At 37.5% G+C, this 18,224-nt stretch overlaps 1 protein-coding gene and 2 long non-coding RNA genes across 25 annotated transcripts in view; 2 read left to right on the forward strand and 1 right to left on the reverse strand.

Moving 5' to 3' along the window:
• Positions 1 to 18,224, reverse strand: part of LOC129721289 (patronin) — a 137,802-nt gene that overhangs the window by 17,774 nt on the left and 101,804 nt on the right. For 13 of the 23 annotated variants that reach the window (XM_055673698.1, XM_055673710.1, XM_055673696.1 and 10 more), the window contains 5 exons: positions 3,058 to 3,120; positions 2,409 to 2,903; positions 2,187 to 2,353; positions 365 to 484; positions 21 to 122 (listed from right to left, as the gene is read on the reverse strand). In XM_055673698.1, the coding sequence (XP_055529673.1) occupies positions 21 to 122; positions 365 to 484; positions 2,187 to 2,353; positions 2,409 to 2,903; positions 3,058 to 3,120 (947 nt within the window). The remainder of the gene's footprint in view (positions 1 to 20; positions 123 to 364; positions 485 to 2,186; positions 2,354 to 2,408; positions 2,904 to 3,057; positions 3,121 to 18,224) is intronic. The other 10 variants (XM_055673707.1, XM_055673702.1, XM_055673697.1 and 7 more) reach the window with 6 other exon arrangements.
• Positions 7,891 to 9,017, forward strand: LOC129721292 (uncharacterized). Its single transcript, XR_008727381.1, has 3 exons — positions 7,891 to 8,314; positions 8,375 to 8,476; positions 8,624 to 9,017. It is a non-coding gene; the product is annotated as an uncharacterized LOC129721292 (long non-coding RNA).
• Positions 13,386 to 17,110, forward strand: LOC129721293 (uncharacterized). Its single transcript, XR_008727382.1, has 3 exons — positions 13,386 to 13,660; positions 13,833 to 14,058; positions 14,126 to 17,110. It is a non-coding gene; the product is annotated as an uncharacterized LOC129721293 (long non-coding RNA).

The raw sequence follows: 18,224 nt of genomic DNA on the forward strand, positions 1-18,224 counted from the left end.
AAGAGAAAAAAGTTATTTACTTGATACTGTTCCAGGTCCATGTTCTCCAAATCTGGCGTTTTTTTAGGTTCGATGATTTGGGCATTCCATTTCGACTCATATTTACTTTGATCATCCAAGTCCTGTTTCAAAAATATTAGGCAATTTATAATGAGGAAATATACACAGAACACAAGGCGCAACACGAAGCTAACAAGCAAGAACAGCTCTGCCAAAGCAGCATGCAATTTTTTGTTCAAATAATAAGCAATAAAAACGTAAGGTTAAAAGAAGCTAATTTTGACTTAAGGAACCTATGTCAGATCCGAATTTAGCGGCGTCAGCATAAGCAAAACTATGTAGCGTTTTTTTACAGACACTGTACCTTTAGAGAACACGGCCGCTCTGCTTTTTCTACCGTAGCGCCTCCAGTGTCCTCTACTACCACCGTTTCAGCGGACCCATTGGATGACTCTGGTTCCGTTGTATTGCCATTCTTATTACCCTACCAGTGTGCATTTTTATTGTGCGACAGTATTGCATAATAGATCACAAATGGGACCGGCAAATGCCGAGGCCATACAACATCAGATGATGGATCCAGACAATTTTCGAGAACACGTTGTTGAGTGGTTATATTTACAGGTACATTCCAAATAGATTCCGTCACCAGGGAAGAAGGTTGATGATGGGATGTATAGTTTTTGATTTGTAAAAATAAATAAAAAGAGAAATGATAGAGGTAAGCACTATTACTATTTCTAAGCCTATTTAAAATAATGCTTCGTTTTTTTTTGTATGTTGACACGATGTCATGATGTATTAACGTGAGGTCTGCTGAATAGTTTAACTATTCTGTTTATAAAAATCATCTCGGAACATTTTCTGAACCTTGTTTGACCGGTTGACTCAGTCGAAGGCTGCGAATCGTTTCTGTTTGTGAAAGTAGTGCAATGTTGTGTTGGGGTTTAGATAGAGCTTACGCGGACCTCAATCGACCGTAAAGGCAAACTTCGCAGTCATATTGTTAGGAATCATAGGTCTAGTACCTTGAAACTTTTATCAAATAAGTAAAACAGATAAAACCCAATGATTTACAATCGAATCGAGATCAGTTTGAACTCAAGTTTATGCAACAACAATGTTATTGTTTCAAAAAAGAGGTTATGGTAGAAATCCTTAAAATGCTTGTAATAATTGGCGCAAGACATTCTTGAATAGAATAGTTCACCATTACCATAAACATAATTTTTTATATACATCGATTAATATGCCATACATAATTCGACAAAACTAAGAGGAGAGCTGGGAACAAGGCCAATGGTGGCCGGGTGCCCAGAGACCGCGAAGTAACCATATCGTGCGCGAATTTGTGTAGAAAAGATCGCACCATCAACCTCGATGGATCCAGATAAATTCCTTTCCACTAACACTAATTCCTTCCTTTGATACTTGTGGATGATGCAGAGGATTCCTCGGTCTCTAGTAGCAACAAGTATTAAACTAACACTCCCGATATCCCTTCCTCTATTGATCTGCATTGGGCGTGGCCAGCTACGTTATTGACCAGTGAGAAGAAAGATCACCAGGAGTTGTACACTGAAAATGGCTTGCTACTTCTAGGCACCATTTTGACGGTTCTTTGTGCAATATCAGCTGATTCTGATCAATCGCGGGCAACACACGGGCGATCAAATATGCTATGCTATGCATACATAATTCGACAAAACTAACTTCAAGGAATCTTTTCCGCAACAGGCCTGAATGAGAAACGGAAATTGCGCCCACCGGATCAGCGCCTAAAATATGCTACAAAAGACTCTATAGACAAAAAAAATCCTTCAATATTGAAAGATCGATCGACTTACTATGGTTATTAAAATAATTAGCCATGCATATAAATTGCTAGCTTTACTGCTTTTGCGTGTGACAAATCTAATTGTGTTTGTTAGGCTACACTAACAAGTATAGTAGTCACTTTGCACATCAAATCGATCCTAGTTTAGATGATAAAGTGCCTTGGTAGGCAACCAAAAAAGTACCATCAACAAAAAACAAAAGGTTAGTAGTATCCACAACAATAAATGAACTCTAACTACCATCACTTGTAAGTGGCTACATTCGGAGCACAACTCCCGTTTTACTTATAAATACTTAAATAGATGTTAGCACAAAAAGCACACCACACACACAAAACCCCCTCTCACCTTGTTAATAGCTTGTAAAAAGGCTTGTTTTCCAACCGTTTGCAACTGCTTGGACCAGGCGGCTTCTACCCGTCGTTTTTCCTGCTCAATTAGTCGTCTTTTTTCCTCCAGTTTAAGTTTGATGTTGGATATCTTGCTTGCATCCTCGTATCCCGGTTGAATATCGTCTGAAGTAGAGATAATATTTAAATAAGCACTAAATTGCGGCACAAAATAACTTACCCGAATCATCCATTTTTTGAACGCTTATAGCCTGCTGCTGCCAGGTTGTTGTGTTACCGCTGGGGAGCCCCGCAAAAGATGTTTTCCTCCGCGGTGTGCAATCGGCGTCCGCAATACTAACTAGCCCTGCACCTCCCGCCCCAACACCGCCGAAATTGGAACTCATATCACCATCGATAATGTCTTTTTCAACGCTGCTGGAATGTAGATTGGTACTATTGTGCCGCCTTAGCGTTGGCACCGGTTTCTCGGTGTCTCGATCTTGCTTCTCGTTACCGGATGAGTCGGTATCGTAGCCGAACTGAATCGATCCCCGCGCATCGGCCAACGACGATCGTACGGGTGTGGCCGGTTCCACCGACGTTAGACTAGTGTTGGAAATTTTGCGTTCTCGTTCGAAGCGACCAATCGTGTTCAATTGGTCCTGTGAGCCACCGAAGTTTTCGATTGTCAGCTGAGATTCTTCACTAAGTGAGTTGCGTCGCGAGCGTCGACCTGATAAAAACAACACAGGGTAAATCCGAATTCAACACACGATCTAGATTATGGTTATCACAAAGAATGTTTTCTAACAAGCCCCCTAATAAGTAACAGTCGAAAATTGCATACTGCATACTACTAGAACAAGCGCACGCTAGGAAACACTTACCTGAGAAACTCGGCTTCCGGGTTTCATCCCAGTTACTGGGCCGACCTGCAGGAATACTATCGCCTAAAAGCATCACAATGAGAGTTTTAAAAACAACGAAAATGCATCGGTTGAGCACGTGATCAAACGCGTCAAGACTGAAAAGCTTCATGGCAGATAACCGTCAGTTCGGGGACTACGGAAGACCAAATCATGAGACACCGGAGGCACCCACAAGAAGACAAGTGATTTGAAATTCTAACGCGTCACTGCGACGCAACCAATGTACACGCTTTCTTTCCTTCGTAACCACGTAAGAATTAATTGCTTTCAGTTCACTGCACAGCTTTTTCCTTTTGCCTGACTGATCACCCTTAATAGTAGTAAGTAAGCCGTGTTGCCGCACGTAGCAGCGTCCCGCAACTGATCGAGGTTATTACTGAAGTAGTTTTTTCTTCATTCCGTTCATTTCTTTTCGCGCTTCGCTTCTGTAACTTTGGCACATTCCACTATGCACTTCCGACCGTGCCTTGCTATCCGGGCTATCGTCTATGATTTATGATGCTCTCATGTGTTGATAGTTTTATTGACTAAAGGTACCATGCGTGCGAGCCGTGTAGCGGGGTGATTTTGATCGTTGCGTGTCAATCAGTCTACGCGCTTTGCCAAACTATTCCTGGTTTAATATTAGTGAAATCGTATTATAAATCAAAATGTCAAGCTTGTCAATTGACATTGAGTTAAACTATTCTTGGTTCTCACATACTGTTTAAAGTCACCGACAGTAATTGTATTGTAAAGAGCAATCATGCACGTTAGTTGGTTTGGTTTCGATTATTCACACCTTACGGCGCAGCGACTTTAAGCTGGGTGCATTTGTTTTTCGAACTCATTATTATACTTTGGCTCACAGTAGAGAAATTGAAAATCTAAGGTGAGAACAGTTGGAAACTTCGGAAATAGTCGATACATTGAATCATTTTATACAAGCATGTTGAACGTCCAAATAGGTTGCACTCAACATGTTCTAATAAAAGCTAATTTAAGCTGGTTTTATTTAGGCTATTTTAGTACATTACACCAAAAATATATCAGGTATGGAAAATGCCGGTGTCGTGAATTATGTTACTGAATAAAATTGAATCAACTAAAATAATCAATTATGTTAGAAAAATTACAGGAATTGTGTCTGAGACACGACCGCATAGTTGAAGTTGGTCCATGTGAGTGCTAGAGTGAATTCTAATAACGAAAGAGGCGCTTTCCCAGAATTAGGGATGGTCGCAAAAAAAAAAGAAAAAGGTTAACCTAGCCTTTGTAATCAAACTTTGGAAAGAAGTACATCAAAGCGGTCAGACTTTCACTTCTTTAATCAACAGTCTTCATGTTCGGAAATTTGTCATGTTCCAGTATTTTCTTCAACAAAAATTTTCAAACATCACCAGATTTTGACGTTTTATGCATACCGAAGATATTTGGCTTTTTTTTTGTGTGGACCCCACTGCGACCAGTAGTTGTTTGATCTATTGTGGCATTGTCCGGACGTTTTTGCTGTTTGCACATTTCTGTTTTTTTTTTACCATTTTGCAGTGCTACTTATTGAGAAGTAACCTACTCCGTGTTATTGTGCTTTTTTTGTCTTCTCCTTCAGACTTAGTAACCTACTACCTTCCTTATTGACCTGATCGTATCCTCCTGCAAGCTATCACTATAAGAGCATATAACGTGTTATAGTCTATGATATTATCGAAGCTTTAGACGAGAGGTTATTAAATCTGGAGTGAAGATTTTGTGTAGAAGAGCCTGAGAATAAACCCATACTTAAAGTCTTTTTTGCAAACGAATGGTTTGGTTCTACTAAGATTCGAACCTATCACCATTCGCTTGTCAAAGCGGACTCTGTAACCTTGCGGCTACGAAGCTCGACAAGATATTTGGCTTAAATTTTTCTTTTTGATTTCTTGATCTTATTTCATCGGTTGAACCTTAAACCGCCTCCTGGTCCTGCACATTAATAACGAATTTCTTTCTTCCACTGGGTCAATGCCAACCTACCCAGGAATGAAATGATATTGCGAATCACGACGCAAGTAAGAAAGAAATGCCAGACAGTTGTTTACAAACTAATACTATGCAGTGATATAGTACAACTGAAAATTTTCACGGTGCGCTTCGGAGGTGCTGTCAGGTCAAAACCAAGTGGATAGAAAAGGGGTTTGACAGCAGATAGGTAAGGTGGTTGTTATTCTTCTCAAAATGTAGAAAGAGCAGAGTGAATATTCCTGTTCACTTTTTATAGCGATATTTTGCACCAAACTTCTTCATTCTGCTTTGAGCTGTGTTTCTGCCGCTCGCAGAAAAATAATAAACTTGATGCTTACACCACAGCTGAGCGAAACAAGAATGGTGAATCACTCTACTGAGAATATACAGAAGTACACCGCAGTGTGCACTGCTGAGATAAATTCGATAGCATTCGAAGAGCAAACATACGTGACGGATGGCTGGTATTTTATCAGTTTCAAGATACAATGTAAATAACGTAATCTACTTTTTTATATACGTTTTCCCCTCATTTGATATTTTCTTAAGAGACACACAGTAAAAGCACTGTAGTGAGCTCTATTGGGTAGTTATTGAACGTACTGTTCTTTCGTGTTTATTATCTCTCGATTTTCCCTGTTTTCTTCTTCTATTCTACGGATTTCCCATATATTGGTAAATCCGTAGAAGTGAACAAATCCCTAGATCTATGGATAAATCCGTAGATCTGGCAAGCCTGCTCTAGAGAGATGTTTCAGATTCCACCGCGGTGTTTTTTTTTGCTAGTTACTCAGATACACACGATTCGCAGCTCTCTTCAAGTAAGTGCGTCGCTTTGCCCTCTAGTGTTAGAGTCTAGGCAGGTTTTATTTGCGCGAGGGATACATACCTTGTAAAAAACGCGTTAGTTCGAAAAACCGCATTGAAAACCACGCTTATTCGAAAATCCGCGTAAAAAACCGTGTTAATTCAAAAACATGCGTAAAACACCGCGCCAATTAGAAAATCTGCGTGAAATAAACCGTCAAAACAGACTTGAAAAGAAACCCGAGATGTTCTACGACCGGTATTTAAAATTGTCATCTTTTACAGCCATTCTGGATTTTTCGGACGGCGCACTGTGGTCCAGAAATAAATAAAGGTGGTCAAAAGTCATTTTCTCATGAACGTTACATTTTAGAGCAATACTGTCAGACCCTTCTTTGGACATAAACAGATCCGTGATGATTCCCCCTAAAGGTGAGATAAAAAGAAAATTTTCTCTAAAAATCAATATTTTTTATAGCCGTCTTTGGCAAAGTTTTTCAAAATAACATAACAAAAAACTTTGCTGAACACACTAGGTGGCTATTTCTCAATCTTACTGAGCTATTTGATTATGTTCAATTATGTTTAAAAAAAGGGTTTTTTGCCATTAAAATTCATATTTTATACCACTATACCTTTGAAATTCGCACTGCCCTTTTGGAACAACATCAGACCTTTATTTTTTCAAATGTTACAGCAGACTTTATTTTATGATAAATAGGTTTCTATCAATTTTTCCTGCCAAAAAATTAACTTTTGATAAGTAATTTTCGATTTTCTGCCATTTCCCAACACATCCCACGACAAGATTGCCACCAATTAAATTGTCCCTGTGGCACACACGGCAGTTAAAAATTCTTGCAGAAATTTGCAGAAACTCATAAAATCATGGAACAAAACAACTTTAACGTAAGTCTATTTATGTCACGTTGATCAACAGCGGATATTTGTTAGAAAAAAACATAGCAAGCTTTGCATTTTTACATTTTGATGCATCGTTTGAAGTATTATGCCAATCAAACACACCGTGCTGGTTTTATTTTTATTTTTCTAAGTTGTAGACAGTAATTTTGTCCTTCCAGAAAAAAATACACCTTGAGACAAAAAACAAATCAGAAGAGAACAGAAAAATTTAATTATAATTTGAATATCTCAAAAAAAAAACACCTTTTAATTATTTTTAAACTACACATTATAAGTTAAACATTGATAGTTTACTGAATTTGAAGATATGAGAATAAAAAAAAACAATTTTTTTCTTTCCGAACTTTTCTACTGTGTTTATTTAGTTTTTTATGTTTTTCACGGTACATTTTTTTTTTTGGAGAGACAAAACTACTATCTAAATCCGATCCGATCAAACATATCGTTTTGGCTCTAAATATATTTGTAATCATCAATGCCCTCTTTTCACAAATTGTTAGCATTAAAAAAATACCAACAGCATAAAACGACACCTTTAGCCTATAGGTGCATCTTTGCTAAGTTTCAGTCAAATGAAAAATGACAAATAATTTTTTTTACGGTATTGCTCTTCTGTTTTTTCAAAACAATAAAAAAATCTGATTCCTGTTTGTTGATGAAGCATCGCTGTTTTAGTAGTAAAAATATTGTGCAATGAAAATCAAGATCAAAATTGGCGTGTACATCAGAAAACAAGACAAAATAATTTGTCATGATTTTCGTGTCAGAGGTCGGCTGTGTTGACAAAATCCAACTACGAAGTAAGAAAAACCGCAGCTGTCGGCAAGAAATGTAATAGCGTCTGTATTCTGGGATGTGCACGCAATAATCACCTTCATTCTTGTTTACGGCCGTATCCTACATTCGTACGAAAGTATGGATTCGAATGATTTCGAAAATGCCATTCTTGTTTACGTACAAAGACCATACGAATCCATTCGTATCGCATACGAATGCGATACGTATACGAAAAAGGTGGATGTCTATGCAAAAATGGTTGATGTCTAGACTAAGGGTTAGAAAAAGTTTAAACGTCAGGAGAGAAATGTCAAGTGTGTCAAGCCGATTGAGCGAGGCTCCTGACGGCAAACAGTTTTTTACTGAATGAAAATTAAATATGTTTCTATCATAATTTGCGTAATGAAAAGGTTTTTTTTTTTGATAAACATTGATAGTTAACGTATGCATAAAACACAAGATAATCGTGCCTATCTAAAATTTCCCTTTTAGAAATGAAATTTGTTTGGTGAAATATGCAATTAGAACCAAATTTACAAACTCCGATGCAAAAACATAAGCGGGTCATGGACCTGAATGATGCATTAAAAGTTGACTATTTACATTTTGTAGGCAACTTGAGCAGCATTTTTAGGCAGTTTATTCTGCTAATATTTGTGATAAGTAGAAGTGTGACCAAGTGTGAGCCGACAGACATGGATAGTGATGCGGCAGAAGTAATTTTGCGGTAAGTGTTCTTTTGTTGTAGAATAGTTCTCCCCGTTCTCAAGCAACCGATTATTTATAGGAGCACGACCAACTGAGCTCGTTCCTTTGAAGTAAAGTAGTCCATTAAAAGACGGTCGCCGATAAGAAAATCAGCCTGGTCTACAAGCGGCATAAACTGCAGGTAAGTTTGCTTCTATATTAGAGGAAATGACAAACTGATATTTATTATTTAACTATATCCACAAGCCAAAACTGATACCACCAATGTAACTTTTTCTCGCGAACTTGTTTGCAGCTGCTTTCATGGTTTTTTTGTGTTTAATTGCAGAACAAGCCGCTACTGAAGCATCGTATCATGCAGAACATCATCAATGGCAAACGTACTGACGGGACTTGCGTCAGGCCGCCCTGCATAGTGCTGATGTTATGCGATTCCAGCGACTGGCGACGGCCTATAAGAACAGGACTGGTGGTGCCACTGTCTACGAAAGTGCAGGTGCCACTTCCCAAAAAGGTCTAGTGAGCAAAGGTGGACGATGGATTGGTAATTGTGGTGAATAGGGCCAAAATGCAGATATTTAGTTGGCTCGACTAGGCCATGTATTTCAAATGAGCTGAGCTGCTCGTCGAAGCTTTCGTAATACAGCCCTATGATGTGGGAATTTTCGTCATGCAGTATAAAATTAGAAGATGAAAAATAAAATAATTGTTAAACCCTACTATTCGCAACTTTCTGCTCTTTTGCTTGTCTGAGAACTCTATTGGTTTTTATATGCAAATATGCATTTTTTCAATGTTCGAACTTTGCGTACATGACACTTCACCACTTTTTCTATTAAATAGGTGCTTTAGCTTTTTCGTCGTATCAGTGAAGTCGTTCAGACGCGCTTTAGTTTATTATCGGAGAGGGCGTGCGTGCTATTGTGGTTGCGTCCAAAACGACTCTTTTAATACAAAGGTTTCAAAGTTTAATCACCACACGATCTAATGGTAATGTGATTGGATGTGTCTCTTGAAGGTCAGTTGCTTAGAGGCTTCGTTCGCGTGATTTTCATTTCACCAGTTTTTCGAGCGCATAATTTTGTGAGATGATGCAAAACCAATGCGTACCATTTTTGTTTCCATTTTAATTGCCAATAATTTTCATTCGGCGTACGTTTGTTGCATAAGTTTAGCTTGAGTTTCCCAAATTTCCAGTCGTGATTAGTTAGATAATTAGTTTTAGTTACTTTTTCGAGGATGCGAAATTTGAAAATGGGCTTAGGGTGCGATTTAAATTTAGAAAAAAATTCCCTCGTTCAGACGGCACCCGCCCCGGGTGTCAGCCTCAGAGGAATGACCCCCATGACCATATTCAGAAGGATGACATCCGCGAAAAAAATTATCAATTATCACACGTGTCGTCCTGAACGAGGTGACTCTCGCGAAAATTATATAAATTTTTTCGTATTGATTACAAGATAATTTTAAGCACGGGGGCAAATATGTTATACTATGCTAGTGAGTTCATGCTGCTTGTAGGAAGGTAGTGCTCATTTACATCAGTAAATGAGCACCACCTTAGGACAAGCAGCAAGAATTAACTAGTATAGCATAGCATTGTTGTTGTTTATGTTGTTGTGGTGTCAAAACGCCGTTCAATGAAATCATCTTGCGTCTCCATTGAAAAGTCACTGCATGATGGAGACGCAACCGACCTTAATAAACAATTTTGTTAATTTATAGCAAATTAAGCGAATTTCGGCAAATATAACTTAATAAGCTGGTATTCAACAAAATTGTTTGTTGGGATATAATAAGTAGCACTAAAAACTAGAAGTAGATTTTTTCTTCAAAATAAAAATATGTTTTCGATTTTTTATGTAAAAGTTCCTGAGGAATCCAAGAAAAAATCAATCGAAAATTTTGAAAAATGATCATTTTTAGAACCCCTTTATTTCAAAAAGTGCCATACTAAGGGCCAAATAAAAAACATATGGGTCCAAAAATTTTCGATAAATAACAATTACGTAGGCTACACACATGTGGTGTATATCTATTATATAAATGTGGTTTGGTAAATCATTTTAATGTTTATAAGGCATCCTAAACTCGATTTTTCAAAAGGATGGTTCAGCTTTGAGGATCATAAGAACAAAACTATGAGCGCTTTGAGGCATCCCTTAATCGTGTACGATAGGGCTGTAATTTTGTATAGGTTATTTCTTTGGGCAAATAAACAAATATTCATATTGCTTCTCTAAATTCGATGATGAAATTTTTTCCATACATGTCACTGCAACTCCAATACATATATATGTATCAGAAGAACATTAATTCTTTTCAATGTATTATGACACTTATGAAAAACATCACTGATTTTTTTTTCGACAAATTAGATGGAACAATCGGAACATTAATAAGGTTCTGAACATGAAGAAATGAGAAACAAAAAGTTAAAATTTCCCAAAAAAAAATGAAATCCAGAACGGTTTATTTGATCGCAATAATATCTTCGGAAAAGTTGTAGACGGTTACTATGTCCTCTCAAAAAAAGTATAAATCGTAATAAAATGAAAATAAGACAAAATAAATAATTATAATTATTATTACCTCAAAAAACCTACTTCTTTAAAATCATTTTTTATTACGAAAACTACTCGTTATGAGATAAACAATGATAGTTGACTGAGCTAAGAAATATAAATTTAATAAATTTAAATCGGTAAAAGAAAAAAAAACTGTATTTATTTTTTTGCTACAGAGTATATTTCTTGGAAAGGGAGCAGTTCCATAAAAAATGTCCCAATTTTTTGTTATTTAATTGTCATTTTTGATTCGGCTGCAACTTTGCACAGACATTTCAATACGCAAAAGACGCCATTTTGTGCTATTAGTTCATTATTTTGGAACAGGATTCATTATTGAGAAGTTATTTAACCCTATCCCCGCGGAGAGAAATCATTTTTTACCTTGAAAAATGATCTTCATACTCTTATTATTCAGTAACCACATGTGCAATTAATTGGCACTTTGATTACAGTTTAATAAATAAACTTGAAAATTTTTAACGATGAATTTATTCAATATGGTTAAAGAACAGATCGATATTCAATTTGCTGTAGAGTTTATTGCATATTGAAGATCGATCTGTTCTCTAATCGTATTGAATAATTTCATCGTTGAAAATTTTCAAGTGTATTTGTTAAACTGTAATCAAACTTCAGATTCAGGTGATGCCATATGGCATCACCCGCGTGAAAAGGGTTAAAAATGCTATTTTCGGAAGGTATTGATAATTACAAATATTTTTGTGGCCCAAATTGTTTGATTGATCGGTATGATGTCTTTGGCAAAGTTGTAGATAACAATTTTGTCCTTCCAAAAAAAATGTGCTCCTCGAAAAAAAAATTAATGATTTTTTTTTAAATGGGAACTTTTTTTTTCTTAATTTCTTCATGATCATTGTTTGGGTAATCTTTTGTAGTTTTTATATTAAAAATAGATTTTTAGATAATAATTTTTTTATTCATATTCTAAATTTGTTTTTCAAAACAAAAAATATTTATATATATATATTAGGGTGCCAGGCAAAATGGTCATCTCGAATTTAAAAAAAAAACCTATACAAAATGTTCACCTCGAAAAAACACCCTGTGCAAAATTTCAGCTCAATCGGACTTAAAATGTTGTGGCGATTGAAGTTTGGCTTTTTTGAAAACCGAAAAACCACCCAAGGGGGGGGGGGGTTACGTGAAATTTCGGTTTTCGAAAATTTTTTTTGACGCCAAATGACTTAAAAACGCATGAAACGTCGAGAATTGGTGTCATCTGAAAATTTTTTTTATTTTACAAAAATTTACTCTCTGGGACTTTTTTAAATTTTTTCAATTGTGGAAGGCGGAGTTCAAAATGTTTAGAATTTATCTTTTGAAATTGATCACTAGTCTCTCGAAATAGCTTGTATAATGATATACACTATAACTAGCATCGAATACATTATGTTTCATTAGGGTGGTTCATTTATTCGGCATAGGGTGGTTCATAATATTGTGAAAAATGAGTATATATATATGTATATACATATATATATATATATATATATATATATATGTATATACATATATATATATATATATATGTATATACATGAGTTAACAACGCAACAAACTTTGCACAACAGTGCACCACGTGCAGCAGCGTCAGCAGAAGCAACCAAAGCCCGGCTGGAAATATGTCGATTGGCAACAACCCGTAAACGTGACCGGCGCCTGTTCTGCTTTCATCAGCAAAGGTGCCAGACTTCAACCACCGAACCATCGCCACATGGAGACACTACCAGGAATGCGAGTCAGCAGATAAGCCAAATGTATAAAGCCAGAACAATTAAAATTATTCACAAAAATTCAGTCTAGTTTTAGCAGGGAAGTCGTGTAGTTATTTCATAAAAACGTATCCGTAGGATAAACTAAGTTAAAGCCAGTAAAGCCAGCGTCTTTGCCAATAGAAGGCAACACAAGGCCGAAGGCACGATGCGTCTACACAGAAGGCAGTCAATTGCGGAGTAGAAGGCGGCGAGCGACTACCTTCTTTGCTAGAAGGCAAAGCTGGTTCTGGTCAGAAGGTGTCCCAACACTCCCAACTAAAGACGTGATTACACATTATTATACGTAAAAATATTTTTACCTTCATTCTTGTTTACGTTCGTATCCAACATTCGCACGAAAGTATGGATTCGAATGAGTTCGAAAATGCCATTCTTGTATTCGTACAAAGACCATACGAATCCATTCGTATCGCATACGAATGCGATACGTATGCGAAACGGGTGGATGTCTATACAAAAAAGGTTGGTGTCTAGACTTAAGGGTTAGAAAAGGTTTGAACATAAGGAGGGAGATGTCAAGTGTGTCAAGCCGATTGAGCAAGGCTCCTGACGGCAAACCATTTTTTAATTGAATAAAAAATAAATATGTTTTTATAATAGTTTGCATAATGAAAAGGTCTTTTTTTGAAAAACATTGACAGTTAACGTATGCATAAAATGTAAAATAAACGCGGCTACTAAAATTTTCATTTCCGGAATGAAATTTATTTGGCGAAATATGAAATTGGAACCAAATTTACGAACTCCGATGCAAAAACATAAGCACGTCAAGGGCCAGCATGATGCAATAAAATTTCTGTTTACATTTTTTGTGCAGTTTGGGTTGTATTTTGTAGGCAGTTTATTCTGCTTAATTCTGGTAAATATGTTATAATTGAACGTGTCGTCAGGCGAAAGCCGACAGATTTGAATTGTGATTCGGCAGGAGTGATAGTTTTTCCTTATATAGGCATGGCCGATAAGAAAATCATCCTGGTCTACAAGCGGCCTGAATAGCAGGTAAGTTTGTTAATGGAAATGATTACTTCCACTAGCCAAAACTGAAACTGATACCGATTTTGTTGCAAATTATGGTGGCGAACCAGCCTGTGGCTGAAAGCCACCTTAATAAAGTTGAAAAAAAGTTGCAAATTTGTGTGCTGCTGTTTTTAAGAGTTTTTTTTTGTTACAGAACAAACAGGTCGAACCTACAGTCGACGACATTCTTCATCTAGATTCAGGTCCCGATCGCAATCTCGACGTCGCACAACGTATGGCAAAGATGGGTCAAATGTTAGCGATGATGTGAATGATCTCATGATGGCTTGGTTGCTGCTGCTGCTACTCGAAAAGCCACGAAAATGGCAAGTACAAACAGCGCGGAACAACAGGACAAAAAAGATGACATTACTGCACAGGTATGTTGTATCTATTTGTTAGTAATTTAAACGTTACTCATTTTTATTTAAATTTTGACCGTTTCAGTTATTCTTGGAAAGTGCTTTAAGACATCCTGGATCAGGCCAGAACTGAAGCTGATGCCGATATTCTTGCGAACTTGTGTGCAGCTGGTGTCACGGCCGGTGGTAGTCTGGCTGTCTCTACCCCAAAAAGGGCCTAGTGAACGAAGTTGTGTCCTAGTGGATTGATCTGTGATTGTAGCGAACAGAGTTGTCCGTATCCTCTGTGCGGTAAAGAGAAATTCCAATTTCACCTCACACTCTTCGAACTGTAACGAGAGCGCTACTCTTTTGTCCGTGCTCACCACGCTTTCTGTGTACGTGCGCGACAATGAGTGTGAAAAAAACAAATAAAAAACTCTCAACACTGGGCTGCGCTACAGCGTAGAAAACTACTCCCAAATTCACCAAGGCGAATGAAGATAAACTCACCGACGCGCGCTCCAGTGAGATTTCTAGCGTTGCAGAGCTAGCTGCACGAAAGTTTCAGACTAATGAATTCATTATTGCCGGTTGATAATTTTTTACTAAAAACATTTTTATTTAGCATTTTACGCGCCGTAATAGCAGACATGAATCCTGGTGTCTTGTCAACTTCAAGAATGAAATTCCTTGATTTTCAGCTTTTACTAAAATGGTGTTTTTTTCCAATACATGCTTTTCTCGAATGTACCAGGAGGAGTCCAAATGAACATTACCGTTAACAGAGTCTAGAAATGAGACATAAGCAATGTATTCGTGAAAAAAAAAACAGCCTAGTCTAACTTAATTAAAATCACAAAATAGACATGTTTTGGCAGATTATTTTCGCAAAGCCAACCTCGTATTTTATATTTTTATGCTTATTAAAAATTTTTTCTTAAACCGTTATGTGCTCGACGGGGTACCCGAATACCATTTTAGGTTTCACAAGACGAAATTTCATACTTTTATTCTGGAAGAATATTCTCATTGCTGGAAATTCGGTTGTTCGGAGATATGTTCCGAAGCGGAAAAATTTTATAAATATTTGACAGAATCTTACTACTATTGGTTCAAAGTTTATAAAATTATATTCACAGGACATATTTATGGTTTTGGGTGTTATGGAGATATGCTCTCAAAATAGTCATACGGAACAGATTCCACGGGGGCTTTTGGTGGCCATAAAAACAATTAAAAAATACTACGTCACATACCAATATGGGTATTTTTGAACCGGGGTGAAATCTAGAGGCAGAATAACGACCCCCGACGCCATTTTGGAATTCCAAAATGGCGGCTTCCGGTTTTCCGGAATCGGTACGATGTCCAGAGACTGGAAATCAACCTCGGACGCCATTTGAAATTTAATATGGTCACTTCCAGTATCCGGCAAACAGCTAAAATCGGCCAAATATCACGTAATATAGATACTGTCGGAATCGGGATGCTGTCCAGAGACCTCAAAACGACATCAAACGACATCAAACGACCCGGAAGTTACCACCGTGAATTTCAAAATGGCGTGTGAAATTAATTTCCGGTCTCTAGGCCTGGTATTCAGCCATTTTTGTATCTATTCCAGAAACCGGAAATCGAGCAAGTCATCGTATGCTCGAATTTCGACTGATATAGTTATTGAGATATAACTCATAAACGTTGGCTGGCAAAAATTATTTTCGATTTCACACTATTTTGTAACTAAAGACAATTTTGCCCTGAGAAAATGTTCATTTTTCTTCTCCCGATTGAATCCGTTTCCGTTTCCGCTTTTCCATTCTTTTTCCGTGCTCTGAATGAGTATGTTCAGAAAGAGACTTTACTACGAGGAAAACATTCTGCAAACATTTTTTTAGCAATCGAATTTTATGTTGTTGTAATCAACAGGCTATCGAATCAATATCTAGTAGAACCTGCCATACAAATATACTTTTTAGCGATTGGATAAGAGTGAGAAAATAAATCGTTGTTAACCAATTTGAAATGTCTTATTCCACTTATGCCACATTAAAATTTTTATGAATAACACTAGCATAGGTGTAATCTGTACTCGGTAATTTTTACAAACCACCAGTAAAATTAACAAGAATGAACAGAAAACTAGCATTCACAGTCATTGGCGTCGAAAAATATTCTTGGCGGAGCACCGATTTAGAATCACCTATGGCGGCGGCGCACACGACTTATCACGTCTCTTACGTACAAAAGAGAAAATAAGCTTTGAATCACTAAGTAGGTACTAGTACACTTTAGTCGATTTGTTTACGGGTATTAAATTTGTTCACGGGTAAATTAGGGCCCCTTATTTATTCTGGATTCACGCGTTTTTTGTACGCGGAGTTTTTATGCGTCACGTATCTTCCGCGTAAAGAGCGAATTGAGTACATCGATCATTCATTTTTTAAATAATAACTTCCATTTTACAATTTTGAAAAGCTTGCCCCCATGATCCAAATCCTGCCTACGCCCATGTCATGACACAAGTGTTCTTCACATCGGTTCATTTTTTGACTGGCGCTGGAACTCGTTAAACAAAAATTGCTGCAATCTGGTCAAATCTGTATGACGTACAAGATAGAGACCAACAACGGATGTTTCTTCGCACCAGTGTACGCTATAGCGCCGCGCACGGGTGAATGTAGACGAGAGCGCAAGAGAGCAACTTTTTGGAAGAGAATGTAACGCACTCGCACTTTGTCTATCAAGCACTAGCGCACACTCTCGTGCGGCATATTTGTTACTAAAAGAAAAGAGTCTCTTTCTCGGTGTGGTGAGTTATGCTCTATCTCCTCTTTGTTCGTACAATTCTTGCACGTCAGTGGATCGCCTGTGCGAAATGCCAACTCTGGTAGCGAATAGGGCTTTATTACAGAAGAGTCGACTCGACTCGCCCATGTATTTCAAATGAGGCGAGTTGCTCTTAGTAGCTACTGTAATATGGCCCTATGATGTGAGATTTCTCGTCATGTACTTTGTGAGTAGAAGATGATGAAAAATAAAATACAGTTGCTAAACCATATTACTCGAAGCTTTCCGCTCTCTTAAGTTAACTCCTGTCCTGTGATTTCATATATGTACATATATGCCCTTTTTTCAAGTATTTAGGCTTTGAATATATGGAACTTTGCCAGTTTTTTTTATTAGGAAGGTGTCTGAGTTTTTTCGCCGTCTCAGGGAACTTTTTCATGCGCGGTTCAGTTTGCTCTTGAAGAGGGAAATTTAACAGATATTTCACGCTCTATTATCTTTGCACCCGAGATGACTATTTCAATACTACGGTTTCAATGACCACATTTTGTAAGAGTGAAGTGTTTGGGAGTGTCTCGTGATGGCCCTCTGCTTAGAACAGTGGTTCCGGGGTCCGCGGCCGGCAAGGGGGTCGCGAGGCTCATCTAGGGGAGCGCGAAGCTCTTGGTAAATTTGACAGGTAATTAAAACATCTTTCTTGGTATCTCTGTGAAAGCGGATTTTCATCTCTTCTGCGTATTAGAACCGAGGCGTGAAACAAATTAGACTTGCAGGACGATATGAGATTGGAAAACGCAGTCTCATATTACACGGTTTGTTGTATGTAATAATTATAAGCTATCATGTTTAACGAGGTGACACCCGCGAAAATTATATACATTTTTTTGTATTGGTTGCAAGATGATTATAAGCAACCTGGGGGTGTCACTTAGTCAAGCCAAGTCAAGTCCTTTTGATACTTGTGGATGATGCAGAGGATTTCTCGGTTTCTAGTAGCAACTAGTGTTAAACTGATACTTCTGAAACCCGCGGTTTCATTTTCACATATAAAGATCGGCGGTTGTTGCACACTAAAATTGGTTTGCAACTCCCAGGTATATTTTTAAAGGTTCCTTGTGCAATTAGAGCTGATCCTGTTTAATCGCGGGCAGCGCTCGAGCAATCAATATGCTTCGCTATGCTAGTTAATTAAGGTGCTTGTCCGAAGGTGATGCTCATTAACATTAGTAAATGATTACCACATTTGGACAAGCAGCACAAAATAAACTAGCATAGCCTTGCATTGTTGTCGTTTTTGTTGTTGTAGTGCCAAAACGCCGTTCAATGAAATCATCATGCGTCTCCGTTGGAAAGTCACTGCATGATGGAGTCGCACCTGATACCAATAAACAATTTTGTTGATTTATAGCCTAGTA

The sequence above is a fragment of the Wyeomyia smithii genome, chromosome 2 (genome assembly GCF_029784165.1).
Source record: "Wyeomyia smithii strain HCP4-BCI-WySm-NY-G18 chromosome 2, ASM2978416v1, whole genome shotgun sequence".
Lineage (NCBI taxonomy): Eukaryota > Metazoa > Arthropoda > Insecta > Diptera > Culicidae > Wyeomyia > Wyeomyia smithii.